Source organism: Vespa velutina, chromosome 4 (assembly GCF_912470025.1).
Source record: "Vespa velutina chromosome 4, iVesVel2.1, whole genome shotgun sequence".
Classification (NCBI taxonomy): domain Eukaryota; kingdom Metazoa; phylum Arthropoda; class Insecta; order Hymenoptera; family Vespidae; genus Vespa; species Vespa velutina.
The window spans coordinates 6482231-6504716 of record NC_062191.1 but is presented as its reverse complement, the minus strand read 5'-3'; the positions used below and the strand labels follow the sequence as shown (position 1 = coordinate 6504716).

Genomic DNA, 22486 nt, shown 5'->3' with positions numbered 1-22486 from the left:
CTTCGCTTGTTGTACAGCATTAATAACGACGCATTGACTTCGCGAAGAGGCAAGATTCGCCCTTCCGAAAGAGAAATGCATGCCCTTTTAAAAATTCTTCGTCCTTCACCTTTCGATTAAAGAAAAATATATGATCTCGTTGATTTCATTGAATCGAATTCATTTAAAAAAGATCATGCGATTAACAATGGAAATGATGTTATAATATCATTGTTTTTGACCATGATCAATTCTTATTGATACTTGAAAAATATTTCTTCGAAACATCTTCTAGCATTATACATATTGCGGTTATTCTTGATTCGTGAAGCGGAGAAAGTGTGCGAAAAGGGGAGTCAAGAATGGTGCCGGTTAGTAAGAATAGGACAAAAAAGTATTGTGTGTACGTGTATATGTACGGGTCGCGCGATGTTGGAATTACAATGACGATGGGAAAGGAAAACGAGACAAGAAAAAGATCGCTGACTCGTGAGAGAAAAGAAAAAGAAGGAAAGAGAATAGACGCAAGAGAAAAGGCATATTCGCGAGCATTGATGTATAAAAGCAAACGATAATATCGTACGTTGGAAATTTTTCTTTTACATATCTGCCAGTTATATCACCCTAATTTGTTAATAAATTAGAAAATAGTTGATGAAGGAGAACAAAAAATCCTTATTGTATACACCCTAAAAAGAGTGATCGTGTGATATAACGATTCAATATTTCTGTATTCTCTTTCACGATCCTTCCTTTCGATAATTTTAATTTTTCCTTTCGCCAAATCATTCGCACATGACTTATCATCATTGCTAGGCGATGTTACATTTTTACTATTTCATTATTTATATCGTTTGATAACTTGCATCAATTTCGTTATAAATTCTAACATTTCGTATTTTTATATATATAAAATATTATATAAAATATATACTATACAAATGAGAAATTTTATAAGATTATTTAACAATAATAAATACGTGTATATTGAAAAATGAAAAAATAATAATAATAATATAATAACGTTGAAAAACGTATGGAATTTATTATATTATCCTTACCTAATAATTGTGTCTTTACATTTATGAGATCCTTGTAAGAATCTTTCGAGAATCTCTGAAAATTATTTAACAGAATTTATTTTCGAATATTTTAATCCTTACTACGAAATTTGAATGAAATAATTAGTTTATTCTTTTCGAAAGGTTTTCTTTTATATGAACAATTGAATATCTTTGTGCACGTTTATACGAAAGAGAAATAAATGAGATAGAGAATGATACATGCGTGATGACGTTTAATGATTGTTCGAGTTAATAGTCATGAAACGTGATTCATATTTTCGTAGAAAATAACAGGCCACCGGTTTACCTATTTAGTCGATGAGAAGCCGGTCTCGCGGTCGCATCTAGACATTTAAATAAATAATAATAAACGAGATAAAACTTGATTGAGAATTCGTAAAAGAAAGAAAAAACTATCTCGTAAATAATATAGAATCGCACGACGTTTTTATTCGATTCATTTAAATAAGTTCCAGATTACTAAGAACTAAAGAAACACATCCGAATTTATCAAAAATCGTAGGTATTCGAATTAGTCAAGTTTAAATCGAATAAAAAGATCTGAATAGAATTTATAGAATAAATAAGATTTTCTTTATAATCTATCATTGTCTTATTTAATTTTGAGATCGAATTAGAAGTTTGAATTCGATCGATTTTACCATTAGATTGGCGATTGATTATTTATTTTTTCTAAAGATTTATGGGCTTCTTCGAATATCTTAATCTCGTTTAATAGCCCAAGCTTATACGTAATTGACTTACCGGAAATGTCTTGTTAATGGAACTCTAAATTAATTCAAAACACGTTCAGTAATAACAAGAATACTCTGTGTGCGCGTGTAATTGTAAACTTATACACTTTCTATCAATCGCTTTATGATAATTTCGATAAATAAAACAACTACTCGAGTCAAACGAATAAATATTGTTCGTCGAAGATAAAAAGAAATATACGGAGGGAGGGAAAAAAGGGGAAACACCGATATTTTTATTAATTTATTATTATTATATTAAATGTAATATAATTACAAAATATAAGTACAAAATAATTAATACCTCACTCGTAAATCAATAGTATTAAAATGGATTTAAAAATTAACAAGAATAAAATATATATTAACTATGCGAAAAAAGTTCTCTACGACGTTATTGAGAAAATAATAATTAGGTCAAACATTTTATATTGCGTACGTGCGTAAATGCCTCTATTTAATATCATTAATTATTTCATAATGCTTTATAAAAGGACGATGAAATGTACTCTCATAGCAATTTTTATATGAACGAAAGAATGCTTAATCGATAATAAGTAATAGTATCTAGTTCAACATGAAGCCGATGTGCACATAATATAAAATGACATCGAATCAAGATTACGTCGAAATATGATTTATAAGTAAATGTCAAATAACGATTTTATAATTACTTAGAACGTTATCAATTTGAACTTATATAAAAATTCTTATTTTAACAAAACGTATATATATATATATATTACACAAATTATTATATTATATATACACAAATTTTTTATTGAGTTTCTATGACATTCTTGTAAATGTTAGTAAATAATTTATTTTTTATAATAATTTTGTGTAATTTCTACTATAAAATAAAATAAAAACCTGAATATGCGACGTAACTACAGTAAAAAAAAAAAAAAGAAAAAAAAAAGCAAAAAAATATAAGAAAAGCATGAAAAAAAAAGACGAGAGTAAAAGACGAAAACTCATGAAGAATATACTTTTTTATAATAACTTTGTCGTTTTTTTGACAAACTATTACGTCAATTAATGGTTTAAATGAACTTCGATACAATTATGAGTAATAGCCTAATCGCAACTGAGAATTAAAACGGTGATTCGACACAAATTTACATATCTCGTACGTCTCAAGGAAGATAATTATCCCAGTTAGCGTGGCGAGGCGAGGCAGAGCACGGCGGAGCAAGGTGAAGTACTAAACATGGCCAGTGCAACGAGAGAGAGAGAAAGAGAGAAAGAGAGAAAGAGAGTGAGAGAGAGAGAGAGAGAGAGAGAGAGAGAGAGAGAGAGAGAGAGAGAGAGAGACAGAGAGAGAGAGAGAGAGACGCGCTTTCTGTGAGATTTCAAAGCAGCGCGTAATCCGGTATGAGATGATTCTCTTTCCCTCTAATCCTAACCAGTTCCGTAGTCGATAGTATGCGACAACGCATCCAATCGCATTGCGTTTCAAATGATCATTGATTCGCAGAAACAATGTGTGGCTTTTAACAGATCTTTCTACTATTTTCTCTCTCGTTCTTCAAATTCTTGCTATATTTCCTTGATTATATTGATAAAAAATAAATGACCAATAATCTTGTACCATTATTCTTAATATTAAATAATAAAACTTAAATATCCCCTCTTTTCCCGTTATTCCAGATAACCACTAATTTCTTTCTTCTTTGAAGATTTTAGGGAGAGAAAGATTATTTTCTTTTTCCCTTCTTCTTTTTCTTTTTTTTTTCTTTTTAAATATACAATTTTGATTTATGCTCGCAGGTCCAGAGGTTAGCCGAATATGAAAGGTATCTCGGGCAAGAAGCGAGAAATTTGTCAGAGAACGGAAACGGAACCGTCGGAAGTGGTTCCGTCTTACAACGTGGCCAGCTCGAAGGTGACCTTCATCGTATCCAAGAGCTCTTTCCCGGCGACAATTTACGACTGCATGAACGAGATGTCCTCACCACGGTACTATATAAATTTCTTATCTTAAAAAAAGAAAATGCGATAAAGAACGGTATATTCATAAGTCACTTTTCAACGCCCACTTTCAAGACCATATTCTTGCTTCTTTGCTATTACGTTTGTTTCCAAAAAAAAAAAAAAAAGAAAAAAAAAGTAAAGAAAAGAAAGAATAAAATTAATATGTCGTAAATAAATTCTTTCTAATGTTTTAAAAAATTTAAGGTAATTAACCGTACAAAGATATTTCAGATATTTTGTATTCGAAGTGTTCGAAGAACTTTAACAAAAAAGGTAGATAATGATCGGTATCGCTCTTTAAAAAATTAAGTAAGTCCATATAAGCGCGTTTCAAAAGAGTCCCTTTTACAAATGAATTCGGTGCGCTTGATAGCTTACCAATGAGTAAAGAAAAGTTTGTACGATGATGGACTCCGTGAAAGATCGTTAAATATATGCATATACGTGACAGGGAGATCGATGCACAACAGGACGATGTCGGAAGGAGGAAAAAAATTGGAAACGTGCGACTCGAACAACGAATCAAAGTCTCTTTGTTTACTTTACAGAAAATGAAGAGCCTGATTCGTAAGAGGAACGGCACAAATCCAGGCAGGTTGACTAGAGTGTTGTCACAAAAATCTCTAAATGTTTCAAATAATTCGCCACCGTCAAAATCACCACCGAGAACCTTTCTATTGGAAACACCGGTACAATTTACAACGGTAAATATTTTATTATGATATTAATATTCAATTGAGAAATTTTTTAATGGCTATATTGTAATAAAAATATTTTATTCTCCTTTCTCTTCCTTTCTTTCTACAGGGTATGCAGTCGCAAGAAAGACATCTTTTCCTGTTCTCCGACCTCCTGCTGATCGCGAAAGCACGAAGCGGAGGAAACTTCAAGTTGAAACAATCCGTAAGGATGAGCGAACTCTGGCTCACCGCCGGTCATATAGATGACGTAGCGGAAACGAGCAAATCTCAGGAAACCAGCTTCGTACTTGGCTGGCCAACGACGAACGTCGTAGCTACCTTCATGTAAGTTCAATTTTTGACGCTTCCAAATTGTAAAAAACTATTCCCAATTGTTCTGGTATTTCTCTTGATCAGAAACCTTAGCTTTTGTATTTCCTTTAATATTTAATGTTAATAACATTAAAGTAATATTTTAATGTTCAAATTTTCGATCAAACGATTAAATAATAGATCAAATAAGAATGAAATAAAGATTATACTTGAGGCAAATGAAAAGAAAATAATAAAAGTAATTATATTAACGTGGAAGAATCATCAAAAGAAAAAGGAAAAATATCTTTTGATTTTCCAGGACCGCAGCAGCAAGAGATCTTTGGTGGGGCCGTCTTACCGAGCTTGTACGAGAGGAAAGCATGAAGGAACCACCGGATACGAACATTCAAGTCGTGTATCACGACAGCGACACGAACACGGAATACGTAAGTGCTTCATACCGAGATACATGCTCGTGCCTTCATGGTCCATTCTTCGCACATATTCTCGTCGATCTCGTATACATGGGGGGACGTACAAATATGATTGTATGCTTTTTAAGGATGAATAAACTTTCTTCGGAATGAATAGAATATGAGATATAAAACTGAACGTATGATTTGTAAACTTGCCGTATAGTTCTTTTTTTTTTCGTTTCCTTTTATTTTAGTGTAAAACGATAATGGTTGGATCCGAAATGACGGCGGCAGCTTGTGTGAACTTGGCGACTAGATTATTGGATCTTCAAGGACCATTTCAACTTTGGGCCAGAACGTCGTCAGATGAGGCGCCATATCCTTTGATCGGTCATGAAAGACCATTCGCCGTAAAAATGTCGAATCTACGGCATACCTTATCGGCCGAGGAAGGTTTTGACTTGGAACATTGTAATAAATCTGGCCATGACACTTGTCACTTCATTCTCCGACCTGTATCGAAGTCACCGATAAAGAAGAACAAGTCGAAAATCACGGGTCTGTTGAGAAGATCGCTTTCCTTAAATCCCAGCATTTTCGGTGTCAATTTATCGAGGTTGGACGAAAACGGATTACCAAAGCCCGTGTTGGTCATGCTTCAGCAACTCTTCGCGAAGGGACCATTCACGCAAGGTATCTTCCGAAAGTCGGCGAATGTACGAATCGTGCGAGAGTTGCGTGACCAAATTGAGTCTACCGGTGATCCAAGTTGTTTGGAAGCCGCACCGATCATAGCTGTGGCAGCATTATTAAAGGATTTTCTTCGATCTTTACCCGATCCACTTCTAACTTCTCATTTATTTCCTCTTTGGATGGATAGTCTGGAAACACCAAATCCTGTTCACACTATTAAAAAGTAAGTATTGGTAAAGTTTAATAAAATTTAGTGGTAAAATTGTGGAAGAAATAATATCATTCTATAGAAAAATTTTATAAAAGCAAATTTTATGAACAACATATATTTTATTTTATATATCAAAAGTAAACGATAAATGAAAAAAAAAATCACATTAAACTTATCTAATATCTGTTTTTGAATAAAAATTGATGAAATAGTCTTCCGCAGTTTTACCAATTTAAGGAAGAAGAGCGTGATTTCATGTATATATGTGTGTGTGTATGTGTATGATAAAATATATATATTTTTTGTTTCTTTTAGTACTCTTGATAGGTTGCCTAAAGCAAATTATACGTTGCTCTCGCATTTAATATGCGTGTTGCATCACATAGCTAGGAGGTCGAAACACAATTTAATGTGCGCCAGTAATCTCGGTGTTTGCTGTGGTCCGAGTCTTCTCTGGTCGCCAAATCCCTCGGTAAATCAAGGCAGGGCGATTCCTACTCTGACGGAGATGCTGATTCGGCATTGTGAAGTTCTGTTCGGTGAAGGTGTCACACAACTTCTTGGTGAGGAACGTAGCGACAGTGGGGCCGAAGAAAGCACGGACAGCCTTCACTGTGAGTTCGCTCACTTTATTCCTTTAGACGTTAAAAAGAAGAATCGTTACCTATCGCATGTTCTTATTTAAAAGTTTAATTCTACCGGAAAACGTTGACTGTCTTTGCCGATTTTTCTCTTAACATGTACGTAACACCGTCATTCCTCATACAATTAAAAATATTTATTAATTTTATTACTCCGCATTTGTAATCACAATTCAATTTGCATGTTTAATATCTCCCATTGATTAAAAAATATGTTTCGTTGTAGCAGGTGGGCTTTCCTTGGACAGTCTGGATTTAACAGAACCTCCACGCAAGGATCACATGTCACTTTCTCGTGATTCAGGCTTGACATTATCAGATTGTCAACTCTTCATCCCAGAGTCACCAGTCGGTTCAGAAGATTCCGCTGTAAACGCAACATCATCGAGCTATGATAAGCCTTTGTTGAAAGAAGATAACAAATCTTATGGAAAAACTTATATCCGTGTTTATAGCGGCTGGGAAGAAAGGATGAATTATGCAGGAAATGGCGGTCACCATCATTCGAATAACGTGGAACACATTTTTAGAGAAGAAAGAAACAACGTGGGTTATCCAAATCCAAACTTTCAACGGCAAGACTGGCTTAGAGCCCAGTTAAAGAGAACGCCGAGATCTAAATTGGATGAACACGAACACCGCAAAGAGAGATACGATGAGAAAGACATATACGGTAGAGATTATCTCAGACAAGATTCCATGAAAGAGAATGTAGAAAATTGTAAGGATATTTATAGGACTTCTCAGTTGGACATATCTCGTGAACTTAGAACCGAATACGAAAGAACGTCGCAGCAGGAAATCTGTAAGGAGAGAGTTTCCGATCAGGATCTATCAAGTGACACGTCCTTATCGAATGATCGGTATGAATTCAAGAAAGAGCATTTTGGTGAATTTAAAAAAGTCAACTCAGAAATCTATGTTAATCGTGATTCACCGGTGTCGCATAACGGCAGCTACCATTCCAACGGTGATCTCTATGAATTCAAGAAAGTCAAGAGCGAAATTTACGTGAATAAGGAGAGCACTCGTACCGAAAGATACGAGTCGGATAGCAGTATATATGGTAATAGGGAAAGAGTGAACGAACTTTACGGATCATCCCGAGAAAGAAACGATCTTTACTCGTTTAAACAGGCTGAAGCTATCGATTTGTATGGCGATGAAGACGAAGATGAAGAGAGAATTTGGCCAGATACCCCACCACCTTTGCCACCGAGACTCAGGCACTTGCCACCAGTTCATATGAATCTTGAAGATAGACATAAAGTTGCCGGTAGATCCAGATCACTACCACCACCCCCACCTTATCGACCACCACCTCAGCCACGTGCACCTATCACCACCAGGCATATGGGATATGGAAGATCCGTCGTCGATGATGAAAGTTACGTTTGAAAGGGAGAAACTCTTGATAAATAATAATAGAGTAAAATTACGTTTTTTCTTCTATTTTTTTTTTTTTCTTTATTACATCGATTAAAATTATAGATACAATCTTTACAGGCACATAAAATTTAATCTCTTAGAAGGGAAAAAATTAAATAATAAAATCGTATATCCCTTCGCCTATTTTTATTTTCAATTGTACGTTTATTACGTTCATTTATTTTCCTCGATGAATTTTATTAGTCTGTAATATTTACATCTATAATTTTATATACATCCTATGTATCTTACTCTTCACCGTGACTGAAGCTAGTCCAAATCGGGAAACACACGGTAAAAGAGGATATGGTAGATGTAAATTATCCAGTTACGTTATATTGGATAGATAGATTACGCTCTCACTTTTTTTTTCACAAAAGGAATACGATTATATCAAAATTTCACATTTGTGATAAAGAAGTCGAAAACGTTAATATTCCTAGACGAATTTTGACTTTTTGCTTTTTATTATTATTATTATTATTATTATTATTATTATTATTATTATTATTATTATTATTATTATTATTATTATTATTATTATTATTAATTATTAATATTATTACTATTATTACCGATTCAGGGTGCTTCCACAACCGTAAAATTAAATAGACTAATTGGACATTTACAGGCGTGATTACATATAGACACATCGGATAAATACAGATTATATTTAGACAAGACTCGCGTCGAAATAATATTTGTAATATTTTCTTTATATATATATATATATATATATATATATATATATATATATATATATATATATATATGTATATATATATATGTATATATATATATATATATATACATACATAATGTAATAAAAGATATGTTCTGTAAGTATGTCATTGACAAGAATAAAGTGATGTCTTCCCATGTACAGATCGTCAATCTTTATAAGAAACTTTATGATACATCCGACAGATTGTAACTCTGTAATTATTATTTTATCACGTAATCGTATTGCGAAACTTCTAGTTTTCTTTCGTGATATACAATTCTTTTGTAACATTATCGTGACCAAACGCACAATTCTTATATATATATAATTCTATATATATATATATATATTTTATATTAAAAATGCAATATATCATTCGTACATCTATTGTTCCGACTCAGGTGTAACGGTTTCTCTCTCTCTTTCTTTCTCTCTCTCTCTCTCTCTCTCTTTCTCTTTCTCTCTCTCTTTCTCACTCTTTCTCACTCACTCACTCACTCACTCACTCATTCATTCATTGTTTCTTTCATGAATACTATCACAATTTAATTTTAATAATAAATGCGTTTCAAACGTATTATAACTCGTAAAAAAGGAAGACCGTGACCATACTTCTTGTATAATAGTCATAACATTGATAAGTTTTGTTAATTGTAATTATTTTATAAAGTGTAGATTATATAGATACGTAGAATGCTTTATTTTTGAATAATAGTGTGCGATAATCTTAGCTATATAAAATGTTAAAATCTCGTCAGAATATTATGTTCAGCAATTCTTTACTCTTTTTGTATATATTCATGTAAACAATAGAACTCTTTTATAATTACTAAATTTTTAAATATGTCTGATATCCTCGTAACGATATGTATACTTATCTAAATTATATACATCAATTTATAAAAGTAAAAATATATTTCGTATTTTATAATATTAGCGTAAAAATTAATTACGTCCCGTTCAGATCAATTATTGATCTTTTATTATTGAAGAAATATTCCATTGGTAAAGGAAAAAAAAAAACGTGTAAAGAGTCAGATATATAAACATCATCGTACATATATATATATATATATATATATATATATATATATATATATATATGTAGACGTAAAATGTTTAATTTTTTACTTTGAGTATCTCTGAATATAGCTTAAATTGACTTTGTTTTACTTATCACTTATCATCGCTTTCTGTATGTACGTATGTATGTTAAAATGGTTGGTTATTTGAATGAGCAAATTAAATAAATGGAATGTTAATGTCTTTACGTAGTAATAAGTGAATATGGATCTAGAAGAATTCGCGAGCCTTCAACTGGATAAGCCCTTGCCTGATACACGGGTATGTTTAACTTTTTTTCCAATATATGTATATTACTTTGTTGAAAATATTGGTTCCTTTTCAAAAATCCGTCCCTTTTTTTAATTAGGACGAAGAGCAATTGAAAAAACATTCTCTAGACATTAAATTAGAAGAGAAGCCTATAGAAAGGGCACTTCATCTTCTTACGTAAGTACGTTAGAATTTAACCTTAATGGTCGTAGGAATTAATATTAATTGATTTTCATTAAGTAAACTAAGATCGATACTACTTCTGTCAAAAGAAATTTTAGCATTATAATGCAATTGTTAACGTAATATATAATTTGTTATCACGTCTTTTAAATTAATATTTTATAAATTATTATATTAGTATTTAAAAAAAAAATAAAAAAAAAAAAAAAATAAAAAAAATTTAATTCGTAAAAGACAATAATTTATCTCGCATAGATAAATCGGATGCAACGAAGACAAAATCTTCTTCGTCAAATTGCATAAATCGTACTTCCTCGAAGGATTGCAGAAGGATTAAATAATAATTCTGATATGCAAGCATTCAATTCTGCGTATTAGAGAGACATAAAAAGAAATTCGAACGAATGATTCAATTTATCCGCGTATCGTAATCTTGATCTTAACTTAAATCGATTTAAGCGTATAGAGCTTCGATCAAAATAATTATCAATGAAAAAGAATCAATAAAAATTAAATATGAAGATTTGTTTAATCATGGTAATGAAAAGAAAAGAAAATCGATAGAATTATAAGAAATGATTTAATCGGTAGTATAGGTTGTTGTTATTTCTTATTACGTAAGTTCTTATCCCGCTTATTGTTAGGAAGAGGAATCTGTCATACCATTCACTACATATGATTATCTACGCAGTACAACTTCGATAACATTCGGTTACGTTCGACTTTTCTCGTCTATCGGCTCTACAGAAATGTCCGATGCGACGAAAGAGGAGACAGTGCGGCTCACGAGTCACGACGGCCGTATACTACGTAGTGCTGTTTATATTGTTCTGAGAGTGGGTGTTAGTTGTTTTTTCGTTAATTCATTCATTCGTTCGTTCGTTCGTACGTTCATTCGCTCGTTCGTTCGTTTGTTCGCTCGCTTGATTGTTCGCGATTCGTATCATTCTTTTTTTCTTTGATTTACGAAGAATACGTAACATCATGAGAAAGGAACATTGCATTTTAGTTTCTTACGGGCTGGACGAAGACGATGATATTTTAAATGAGAGCACATCCGATCCGTAAGTACTTGTACGACATACTTTTCATCCTCAAAAATTATGCCTTCCGTTAATCGATGGATGATAGCTGTTTGTATCATCGTCCATTTCCTCTTTCCTGTTTTTTCCCGCTATATGATTCTAAAAATATATACAGCATCGTTCAAGAAGCGCGCAGACCTGTCGTTTAAGCGTCTCTAATTATATTCCTTTAAAGAAATGTACTTTAAGGAAATAGTATCCTATGTACATAAATAGTACAAATATAATTGAAAAGTTCTCTTCCCTCTTCCCATTGGTCGGAGACATTGACAATGATGATACTGATGAATTATTCTCTTTTATTTCGACGTATATTAAATACACAAATTCTAATTGTACCGTAAGATTTGTGTAATAATGAGAGAATATCTTTAAAATTTTATTTTTTATTTGTGCATCCTATATAATTAAAAATAATATTTTTTGTACATACTTTCATCGACATGATCAACAAAAAAATTTACTTTAAAAAATTTACCAATTGTTTTCTTTTTCTTTTTTTTTTTGCAGGAAAGGAGAAGAAATCCAAAAACTTAGCGTTATACAAAATTTACCAAATCTTTTAGCTACAGACGCGCAGTCATGTATGTCAAGGGTAGTTCCCAAAATGCAGCAAATTCTTCCTACTGCTTCTACAGAGTGTCATATTGCTGCTTCATCAACATTCAAAACTATATTAGAACGAAAGCTTATCAGCCATAGTATCTTTAGTCAAACATTCCTACCAAGTATATTAAACTCACTTGAAAGTCATGATCCAGGTATAATAATTTCTTCTATCAAAGAGAGATTTATATTAGATCCAATGTACTTTGATAAAAATTAATATAATGCTTCTATGTTTTTATTGAAAGTGATATGTCATGCATGGCTGGAGACCTTATTGGATGTGATAGAGTTAATGCCAATAGAAGTCATAAAAACACAGGTTTATATATGTCTTAACATGATTCATTCTTATATTATTATTTTTATCTATAAAATAACAATAATATTATGTACATATACAGATTCTTCCAATGGCCATAAGTAAAGGACAACTGTCACAACCAGTTTACTCTAGGATGATGTGTAGCAGACTATTAGGAAAAATTTGTGCAAGATTTAATTCCGATATGTAAGTCCTTTTAATCAGTACTTTGTTTTATATAAATATTTATCTATACCGAAGCAATGTTACAATAAAAGTTGTATTTGCTATATAGAAAAGAAAAGAAAATTATTATTTAAATTTATTAATACGTTGTTTTACTCGTGCTAAAACATTATTGTTAGGATACATAAAGAAGTTCTACCAACAGTACAGTCCCTTTGTCAAGATGTGAATAGTGAAGTACGAGCTAGTATTTGTTTACAACTACGTTTTGTTGCTGAGGGTCTTGGTACTGAGTCTTTAAAACCTTTTTTGCTACCATCTCTTGTAGAATTAGCAAGGGATGAGGAAAGCAATGTACGGTACGCATCTGTACAGACAATAGTATACCTGCTACCTCATTTTCAAGATGGTAAGATATGTTATATTACATAACATGACTAAATATTTTGATGATATGCCTTATAAAATTTCTTTAAGTTTGAATTATGATTATATAGAAATTCGTCATTTACAGATACAATAAAAACCATCATAGGTCCACTTATCAAAAAATTATGTGAAAGTGCTACTAAATTAGAAGATAACGTGATATGTATAATTGCTCAGGAATTTGGAAAGCTTGTTCTTGGTTTAGAAAGTAAGAAATTATTTTTTTTATATTCAATATTTCTATTGCCAGGTATTGAAAAAAAAGTACTACTCGCTAATATAATAATAAAATATACATAGAGGATGCTTTAAATCTACTTAGAGATGTATATAAAAAGTTTAATTGATTTTTAAATTATTTTCAAAAAAATATTTAAAAATTTATCTTAATTTCTATTAGATTTTACATAAAAAATGATGAAGAAAAGTTCTCATACTTTTCCTCCTATTTATTATAATTTAAACATTATTTTTCGTAACACTTATCTCAAAACACTATACATATGTTCTATAAAATATTATAATTTTAGAATATCTATCACCTGCAGAAAAGTCATGGTTCTTGAAGTATTTTCAACAACTTGCACAAATGGGTATTCCATCTATGAGGAAACAAATTAAACCAGAACTTCCTCTAGTAAGCATTAGAATATTAAAATTTATCAATAATCAATATATCAAATTGAAATTTAAAATATAATTTTTAGCTTGATAGTAATTCTATTGATTATGAAAGATGCTTGGAATGTCGACGATGTTGCGCATTTAATCTACCTGCTATGTTCATCTTTACATCAGCTTCTTTAGAAGACGTAGATTCTTTACTTTCTACTTTTAGTGCTTTAACCAATGATTCTTATTATATAATTAGAAGAACAGTTGCAAGTGGAATCCACGAAGTAAGTAATACAACATAAATTTTCAAAATAATGATGGATATATATTATAATAGTTATGGATATATATTATAATATTTTTTTTAATTTGTTTAAATAATATAAAAATTAGGTTGCGAAAATATTAGGAATGAAAAGTGGCAGAATCAAAGCTGATTTCGTAAAATTGCTAAAGGATGATCCTGAGGAAGTATTACAAAAATTAGTTCCGAACATATCATCAACACTTGAATCTTTAGTAGAAAGTCAAATTATTGGAACAGATAAAATGGTAAAAATAATTTAATAATTACTGAAATTAAATATAATAAATCTTAAATATACTAATGTTCAATTAAATTCTTAAATTACTACTTGATACAGGATTCTACTTTAATGGAAATAGGCAGAGCTTTGTTGAAATGTGAAGCAGAAATTGCATCCACAAATAACTGGAGACTGGCTTCTACTATGCATGCACAACTTGAAATATTGCCCAAATGTTTTCCCAGTGACTTTATATTTTCTTATTTTGTACCAGTGAGTTCATCTAGAATCTTACATGCAGTGAGTAGAAAATAACTATTGAACCTCTCTTTTATATCGTTATATGTTAAAAAAATTTCCTAAAACATATTATTATTATATGAATATTCAAATATAAAAATATTTTACAATTTTCTTTAAATTTCAGAGGCCATTACCAGTGCGTCTTGCCGCCGGAAGATCGCTTCTTGTCTTTCTACGGTACAATACTAAGCTTATGCAAAGAACAGAACTTAGAAACAGAATCAATGTTGAACTAGCTAATAATCCCGATTGTTATGTGAGAATGATGTTCGTCCGTATGATGGTAGAAGCATTGGCTATGTATTCTTCTACCTATTTTAAAGAGCACTTTTTTACTATATTATTAAATCTTACTGAGGATTCTGTAGCTAACATCAGATTAAAAGTAGTGTCTTTATTACCCATTTTAAAAAGTCAACTTTGGATACCTGCAGATAAAAAATTATTGACAGCATTGGAAGCAACAGTCAGACATTTACTGACCAATGAAAAGGATAAAGATGTAATAGCTACGTTAACGAGTGTCGTTCAGAAGTTAGAACAAACGGATGTCAGATATGAAAGGCAGAGTGTAAGTTATTTATGCAATTGAATTAGCATTAAAATAGAAACTGATTTCTTAATAATAGATGTTTGATTGTAGGTTGCAAATAAAATAACTAAGCAAGATTTAGAGGATGCTAAAAAATTAGATGAAGAAAAGAAACTATTGAGTTTAAGCATTGGAAAGTCTCCTACTTCTGCTGGAACAACTTCGAAAAAAACTATCAGTCCTCGTAAGTACATAGTATTAAAATAAAACTTAAAATTAGCTGAAAAATCAAATTATTTTATATATATGTGTGCGTGTATGTGTGTGTGTGTGTATATGTATAAATATTATTTTTTATGTATATTAAATAGCTGTACGAGGACGAGTAATAGAAGGAACAACAAAAACTTTGTAAGTTAAATTTTTTATAATGATTAAAATTTTACTTATTTTATTAAATATTATTTGTAATTATTTTATTATATTTTATCACATTCTATCTTCTCATTGATATTATTTACATATGTTTCAGACCACACCCTCGAACGAAAGTAGAGCAGTCTCCGCAATCAGTTAAAGTACATAGTGTAACTAAATCACCACCTGTGAAACGTAAGCTTAATTATTTTTTATTCTTATAATTACTTGAGTAAACTATGTATTTCTATAGATTACTTCGTTTTTTTTTTTTTCCTTTTTATAGATATTACAACTCCTCGAACGGAAGCTTTAAAAAACAGGTAAATACGTTTTTATATTTACTCCTTTATTTTTTTCTATATCTAGTGCTTTGTTTTTATAAGATTGATATATAAATTGCTGATATAACAGCTTTCTTGCTTCAAACAGATGTATAAAACTAATATATAGTGATATATTTTCGATTAGTAATCTTATAAAAATAATTAGGACAGATATTTTAAAAAAAGAATTGGAGCATATACATACGTACTTAATATTAAATAACAAGCTTTTCGCATGCTAAACTATTGTTTTCTTTCGAATCTATTGTTTTTTTTTTTTTTTTTTTTTTTAAGCTACATTTTTTTCCATCTATCTGTCATTGATATATATGATATAACTAATATATCTTTTATATTAAGACATATACATCCAGCATTATTCAATTAAGTTAAAACGAGATCTATATGCTAGCATTCGTGTGCTTCTAGTATTTCTAGCAGCAACTTAACAAGAGATTGGTCTAACAAAATCCACCTGATACAGTATCTGGAAAGAATGGGTCAATCCTCTTCAACCATTAATGTATCCTCTTCATTTAGATGGCCACATATGTGTGATCTTGAATATAAGGGATTTACATCTCATTCTACATGTTATAATATAGATCCACAATACTTGTATCCTAGAAGTAAACTAAAACAAGATATTCTAAAAAGTATCCTACCAACAGATCCTTACTCGCAAAAAGCTTCTACTAACATTGTTGTCGGTGATAAAACACCAACCATTGCAAACTTTCCCATGAATTATAACAACTCTTGTTGGGCTTCTAGTTCTGTGCATGAGATACCTGTAACACTGTCAGACAACGAGTTCCTAGTGGATGCAGGTATTAGAATACCAAAACTTTCTTCACCCAAAAATACACCAAAGTGTCCAGTGGAAAACTTAAAAATAGCCATTACAAGAATGAAAAGAGAGACCGATGGGGAACAATCTTGGAGAAGCAGTGCAAGTTATAAAGGAATAGAACCTAAAAGACATTCTTCCATTGAATATGAGGACCATACCAAAACAATTGCAAATATGACTGATCAATTGAAAACTATACGTTCTATGGATTATGTAGAAGGTTTAAGACATCGAAATATGTTAAAGGAAAATTCGAATGAGCAATCGATAGTTAATTCAGAATCAAAAACTGAAAGATATTCAGTATTCCGTCGTAAATTAAAATTTGGATTTGATGCGAATCAAGGAAGATCTATAGATGACAAAGTTAAGAGAAATTCTTTAATATTAGATAAAGATAAAACAAAAATTACCCAACCAAAATGTACAATAGAAAGTCTTAAACGACATTCTATGAATTCTAGTTTGAAACACCCAGACTATTCTAAGGATTCTAAACAAAAGTTCAAACGACATAGTTTAGATATGACAGATTATTTTGGTCGAAACTTAAGACGATATTCAACTTTGGATGTAAATCATAATCAAGGAGTTAGTAAAATTCCCCTAAGAGGTGTTGTATCAGGTAGTAGAACAGCACCAACTACTAGGGCTTCCAGTCCTGTTTGTTTAGGATCTATAATCAGGTTTAATAGTGAAGAGATCGAAGATGTCCCAAGTTCTACTACCGAACGGCATTTAACAAGAAGTTTAAGTAATGAACAGCTCAATAAAATACGTCGTATACTTGTACTTTCACGTAATACACTAGTTAATACAGCTGGAACTCCAAGAAGTAGAGATAGTAAATTACCTGTACGTTTACTAAAGAAAAAAATTTGAAAAATATTACGTAATTGGGGCCCTCAAATGCATTTAATATAATGCACAAAAATTTCTACATACTGATCCAATTTTCACAAAAATATTGAATCAAAATAACTATTTAAATAAGATATAATTCATACTAAATTTCATTTCAAGAAAAGATAGTTTTAACTATAATTTTATGCAAATTCCATAGGCATCAATATTTACTTTATAATGAATGCACACATCTCTCGCAGTACTAATTTTTATAAATCGTATAACGATTTATTTAAAAAAAGAACAAAAATCTACATATCCAATATGTATTATTTTTCATTATTTCTGATGATTATTGATGACAAGCATGCGTATTCGCATCTAGAAACATAGAATGAAAAGATTCTATTTCTGCAAATAATAGTATATTTCTAAAATTCAGCATAATGCTTTCATAAGCAAGAGAATCTTTTTAAGGATTTTATATTAGCATACATGTTACTTATCATTTTTCTAACATGTTTTCGATAATTGAACAAGATATATTTTTATGATATTTATCATTGAGTTTTATTATTGTTGTGTTTGTGTATCTTTTTGACAAAGCGACATAATTTATAAAATTATTATAATTTTTTAATTGAAAATGAATAATTTAATACTAAATATATTTTTTTTTATAATGATGATGAAAAATATTTAATTGTTTCGATTTGATTTATAATAATGTTTTGCATTTTAACATATGAACATATTATTTATCTTTTATTTTTCAAAGTACTTACTTTTAATAATTACATTGCTTTCTAATTTTAACAAAACTAACATAAAATTATTCTTCATAAATAGTAGTTTTTATAATACTGTTAAAAATATGCTATCATTTAGCAAATAGAAATTGGGGTGCCTGCTTGTATTGTAAGACTATATTAAATTTAATGATTGAAAAATTTAATGAAAGAAGGACAATTGTCTCTAAGTGTATTAATAGCAGCATGATAAACTTATATTTCTTAGAAGTTATAAATCATATTTATTAATAAAAAGACCTTATATTAAGGAAACAAATAACTAAGAAGAATTAAATAATGGAAAGTAGGATTACAGTATTGTAAATGCTAGTACTAATCTAGTCCATATAGATATAAAAAAGAAGAATATATAATTTTGATAATATTCTTCAAATAGGATTTTATTTGTTTACTTCTCATGCTGTGTATATATATATATATATATATATATATATATATATATATATATATATATATATACATATACATACATATATACATATATATATATACATATATGTGTATATATATATATATATATATGTATATACATATATATATATATATATACACATATATAACAAATATGTTTCACTTTGCAAAGAGATTTTATGCAATACCAATATTTTAGATTATATGTAGGATATACGAAAAATCTGGCCTATGTAATAATACGCTTATAGAAAACATTAGCAGAATTACACATATTACTGCTCAATAGTATATACATTGCTCTAATATTAAATGTAATCATAATATTGAACTATTTCCGTTTTGAAACTAGATTGAAGAGTAGATTGAACTTAACATTCTCCTTATAAAAGTATATTCATTGTATGATTCATAATCTTATTGAAGCTAACATATTTGCAGATATATGTGAAATGGATTTTTATTATAAAAATTTCAGATTTTTTTAATTTCCAATAACGTGTTGAAATAATACTAAAGGAAATATTCAAGTCATGAGTCGATTAAAATACTGTGTCTTAAATTAAATATTTATAAATATTAAAAAGTTTTAATCTGTAAAAAGTTAATTGTTACGAATAGCTATATTCTAAAACTCGTGGAGAAGATATAATATAGAAAGATCCTATATAAAAATATGTACGAAGAGTATGCACAATTACTCATTTATTTATATAGAATTTCTAGATCATTTCTTTGTAAAAATTATAAGAGCTTCAAAGCCAAAGAAATAATTCATATTTCAATATACTAATGTACAAAACTCTGTAAAATTATTTATGTAGTCATAATATATATGCGTAAGGATTGCGTACGCGTGTATGTATGTATATATATTTTAGATCACTTAAGCTTTTAAATATGCAAAAGTGTCAGTTTGCTAAATATAAGAAAATATATAATATATTATGATGATGATGATATATACATAATAAAATTTCTTCATTAGGGGACATACATATATATGTATGTATGTATGCATGTAAGTCCCTTAAAGAAAGAAATTGTATTTTCAATATCTGTTTAAACTTAGATAAAAATATTAAGTAAATAGGATTTGAGATTTAACAGCTTGAAATTGATAATATGTGCCGGTATTGTTCTGGGTAAAAAAAACAACTCTTTCGAGGAGCAGGATCATGAAAAAACAGAAAGCAAAATTGTTTGGTCTGGTTAATAGAATTAATGACATATACGATAAAAAAAATATGAATCATGATAGTAGTAAACTTAATAAAAAATAGTAAAAAGAAAGTAAGTTTCTTAGTATAAAAAATTTGTAATGAGCACAGAATTATTTATATTATACATATAACTGTTTAAATCCATACATTAAATTATATATCATCGCTATTTTTGAGAAAAGAGTATATGCATTAGATTAGATATAACATATTTATAGTTATAAAAAAAAAAAGAATTTTTATTTGCTTTATCATTGTACCATGATATAATAACAAAATATTTATCCTATGAAGATTTTATAATTTTTCGATTTATTATAATTTTTTTAGGGCAATATAATAAAATATTTTATTAATCTATAAAAAATATTAAAACGTAATACGAAAAATTGATAAAATTAAATGTGCAATTAGGAGCTACAATGTGGTGGATGTTGATGATTCGAAGAAAAACAAGTTAACTTGATGGAAGATTACACGAATCATGAAAGGATCAAAATATATAATGCCATTTTGTCTTTATTAAAATTGCTTAAAATACTGCTATTTATTTTTGTACAGATTTATTATATGTAATGACTTTGTGCCAGAAAAAATATCTAGTATATGTATGAAAAATCAAGTTGAAACGTAGTATAGAAATGAGCTTGTGCAAATATATATAGTATTTGTGTAAATGGATGCATAGGACAATTTGTTGCTTTTTACAACTTCATACATTTTACTTACTTTAAAACTTGCAGAAACATAAAATTCTTTCATAAATAGAGAAATGCCTTTATTACTTAATATTATTTTAAAATTAATAATAAAATATTATTATATAAAGTAATTATTATTTCATTTTATATATTTTAAATTATTCTTTCGAAAGACCATTATCGAAGAACGATGTTATATGCATCCATCTCTCAATTACTTCATTTCATGATGAATATTTATGTATTATTATTTTCTTTTGTTAGATAGAAAATATTTTTAAAAACAGTTACATATATATAATAATTAGCTATTCTCATTCTTATAAAATGATTTACTTTGAAAATTTGCTCTGTATTAGAGAAAAAAGAATCTGTGATGATATGAAATTACTTAAAAAAAAAAAGTAACAATGAAGTTATGTTAACAAAAATGTAATAAATAGAGAATTCATTAAAAAATATTTTTATTATTCATACTACTGCTAATATATAAAAAATAATAAATAATCGAAACTGTATTTTTGTGAACAAGGTCTATCTGTAATAAAAATATAGTTAAATGTGACAATTTCAACAAGAGATATTAAAAGAAATAGAAAGTGAATTTATAGATAATTTATACTATCGATATTATAAATATTACAAAAGTCTGTTGTAGTATTCCGTATACTACCACTGAAAATGAATCTGCTTTTGTCAAATATTTATGAGTAATGTAGCATTTATTTTAAAACGCGTTCTTTGCAAATGTACATTCATACTGTTATAAATGTTTTGGCAATAATATATACGAAAGTGTTTTATTTTCTTTATATTTATTATTAACTAGATTTATGTTTTATATATTTCTTTCAGATCGGTTTAGAATTATAATTTAATTGAAATTATAGTGATAAACGAATATTGAAGATACAATGCACACAAATATTTTTTATATATCTTTATTTCAGCTACTATTTTTTTTTGTTTTTGGTAACTTCATCTACTACAAATCGTATGCGTTTAAATTATTTGTTGCACTATAATGATTTGATTTTCTTGTTTCTATACTTAATTATAAAAATTTAAGATAATGATATAATTTTATTATCAGAATGAAATTCTACTATGTAGCCGTGTTGCTTGGTACATAAGCTCCATTAATTACACTTATTTCTACAAATTTACTTATTTCTATAATTTTAGAAAATAATTGAATGACAATAAAACTTATATTTTATAAAATAAGGATGTTCTTTTGTTTTTATAATGATGTCTTGATACGTTTCAAAATTTATATGCTATTATTTTTAATTCTGTTACGATTGAAAAAAAGATAATGATTTTCTTCAAAAAATGTTTTCATAGTACTTATTAGGATTTTATCACATTGATATAAAAATTGTATAAGTATTATTTCAGTTTGAATATCGTTGATATCTAAATGGTCAGCTTTGTGTAAAAGCTCTACTATTTGTTGAACTTTTGTTGTATAAATATAGTAAATAAATATTACTTGATATTAAGTTATCAAAAACATAAATTTTGTTTTTGTTATGTTCGAAATTATTAATTGGACTTAAAGACATGAGATATTTCGATTAGAATTTCTATAATTATGGTGAAATAACATCACATTATTATATAAAATCAGTTGATAAAAGAATTGCTAAAAAGTTCAAATTTACCATGTAATATCATTATATCGAAATAGATAATTTAAAATCAATTTAGCATTGTATATTAATATAACTCTTAAATCAAGCTGTGTATATATATATATATATATATATATATATATATATATATTATATTGTGTATATATGTATATATATATATACACACACACACATATGTATCTACCTGAGTTATCTTGATTACATGTACGACAATAGATGACTTACTTCTTGCTTTGCATATCTAAATGTAA

At 28.9% G+C, this 22486-nt stretch overlaps 2 protein-coding genes across 7 annotated transcripts in view; both read left to right on the top strand.

Moving 5' to 3' along the window:
• Positions 1–8270, top strand: part of LOC124948857 (rho GTPase-activating protein 20-like) — a 60302-nt gene extending 52032 nt beyond the window's left edge. For 3 of the 4 annotated variants that reach the window (XM_047493096.1, XM_047493098.1, XM_047493100.1), the window contains 7 exons: positions 3572–3760; positions 4324–4479; positions 4583–4800; positions 5090–5216; positions 5441–6102; positions 6406–6704; positions 6958–8270. In XM_047493096.1, the coding sequence (XP_047349052.1) occupies positions 3572–3760; positions 4324–4479; positions 4583–4800; positions 5090–5216; positions 5441–6102; positions 6406–6704; positions 6958–8129 (2823 nt within the window). In that variant the 3' untranslated portion in view covers positions 8130–8270. The remainder of the gene's footprint in view (positions 1–3571; positions 3761–4323; positions 4480–4582; positions 4801–5089; positions 5217–5440; positions 6103–6405; positions 6705–6957) is intronic. The other variant, XM_047493097.1, reaches the window with a different exon arrangement.
• LOC124948858 (serine/threonine-protein phosphatase 4 regulatory subunit 4-like) lies at positions 8271–17892 on the top strand. 3 transcript variants are annotated; one of them, XM_047493103.1, is made up of 17 exons: positions 8271–10227; positions 10316–10395; positions 11997–12247; positions 12341–12414; positions 12497–12603; positions 12762–12991; positions 13097–13219; positions 13542–13648; positions 13719–13910; positions 14020–14178; positions 14271–14453; positions 14581–15027; positions 15100–15232; positions 15360–15399; positions 15521–15600; positions 15692–15728; positions 16506–17892. In XM_047493103.1, the coding sequence occupies exons 1-17, from the start codon at positions 10171–10173 to the stop codon at positions 17464–17466; spliced, it is 3261 nt and encodes a 1086-aa protein (XP_047349059.1). In that variant the 5' UTR covers positions 8271–10170; the 3' UTR covers positions 17467–17892. The 3 variants fall into 3 exon arrangements, with proteins under 3 accessions (XP_047349059.1, XP_047349057.1, XP_047349058.1); XM_047493101.1 differs by having other exon boundaries at positions 16161–17892; XM_047493102.1 differs by lacking the exons at positions 8271–10227; positions 10316–10395 and adding an exon at positions 10411–11465 and having other exon boundaries at positions 16161–17892.
• The last annotated feature ends 4594 nt before the right edge of the window (positions 17893–22486 follow it).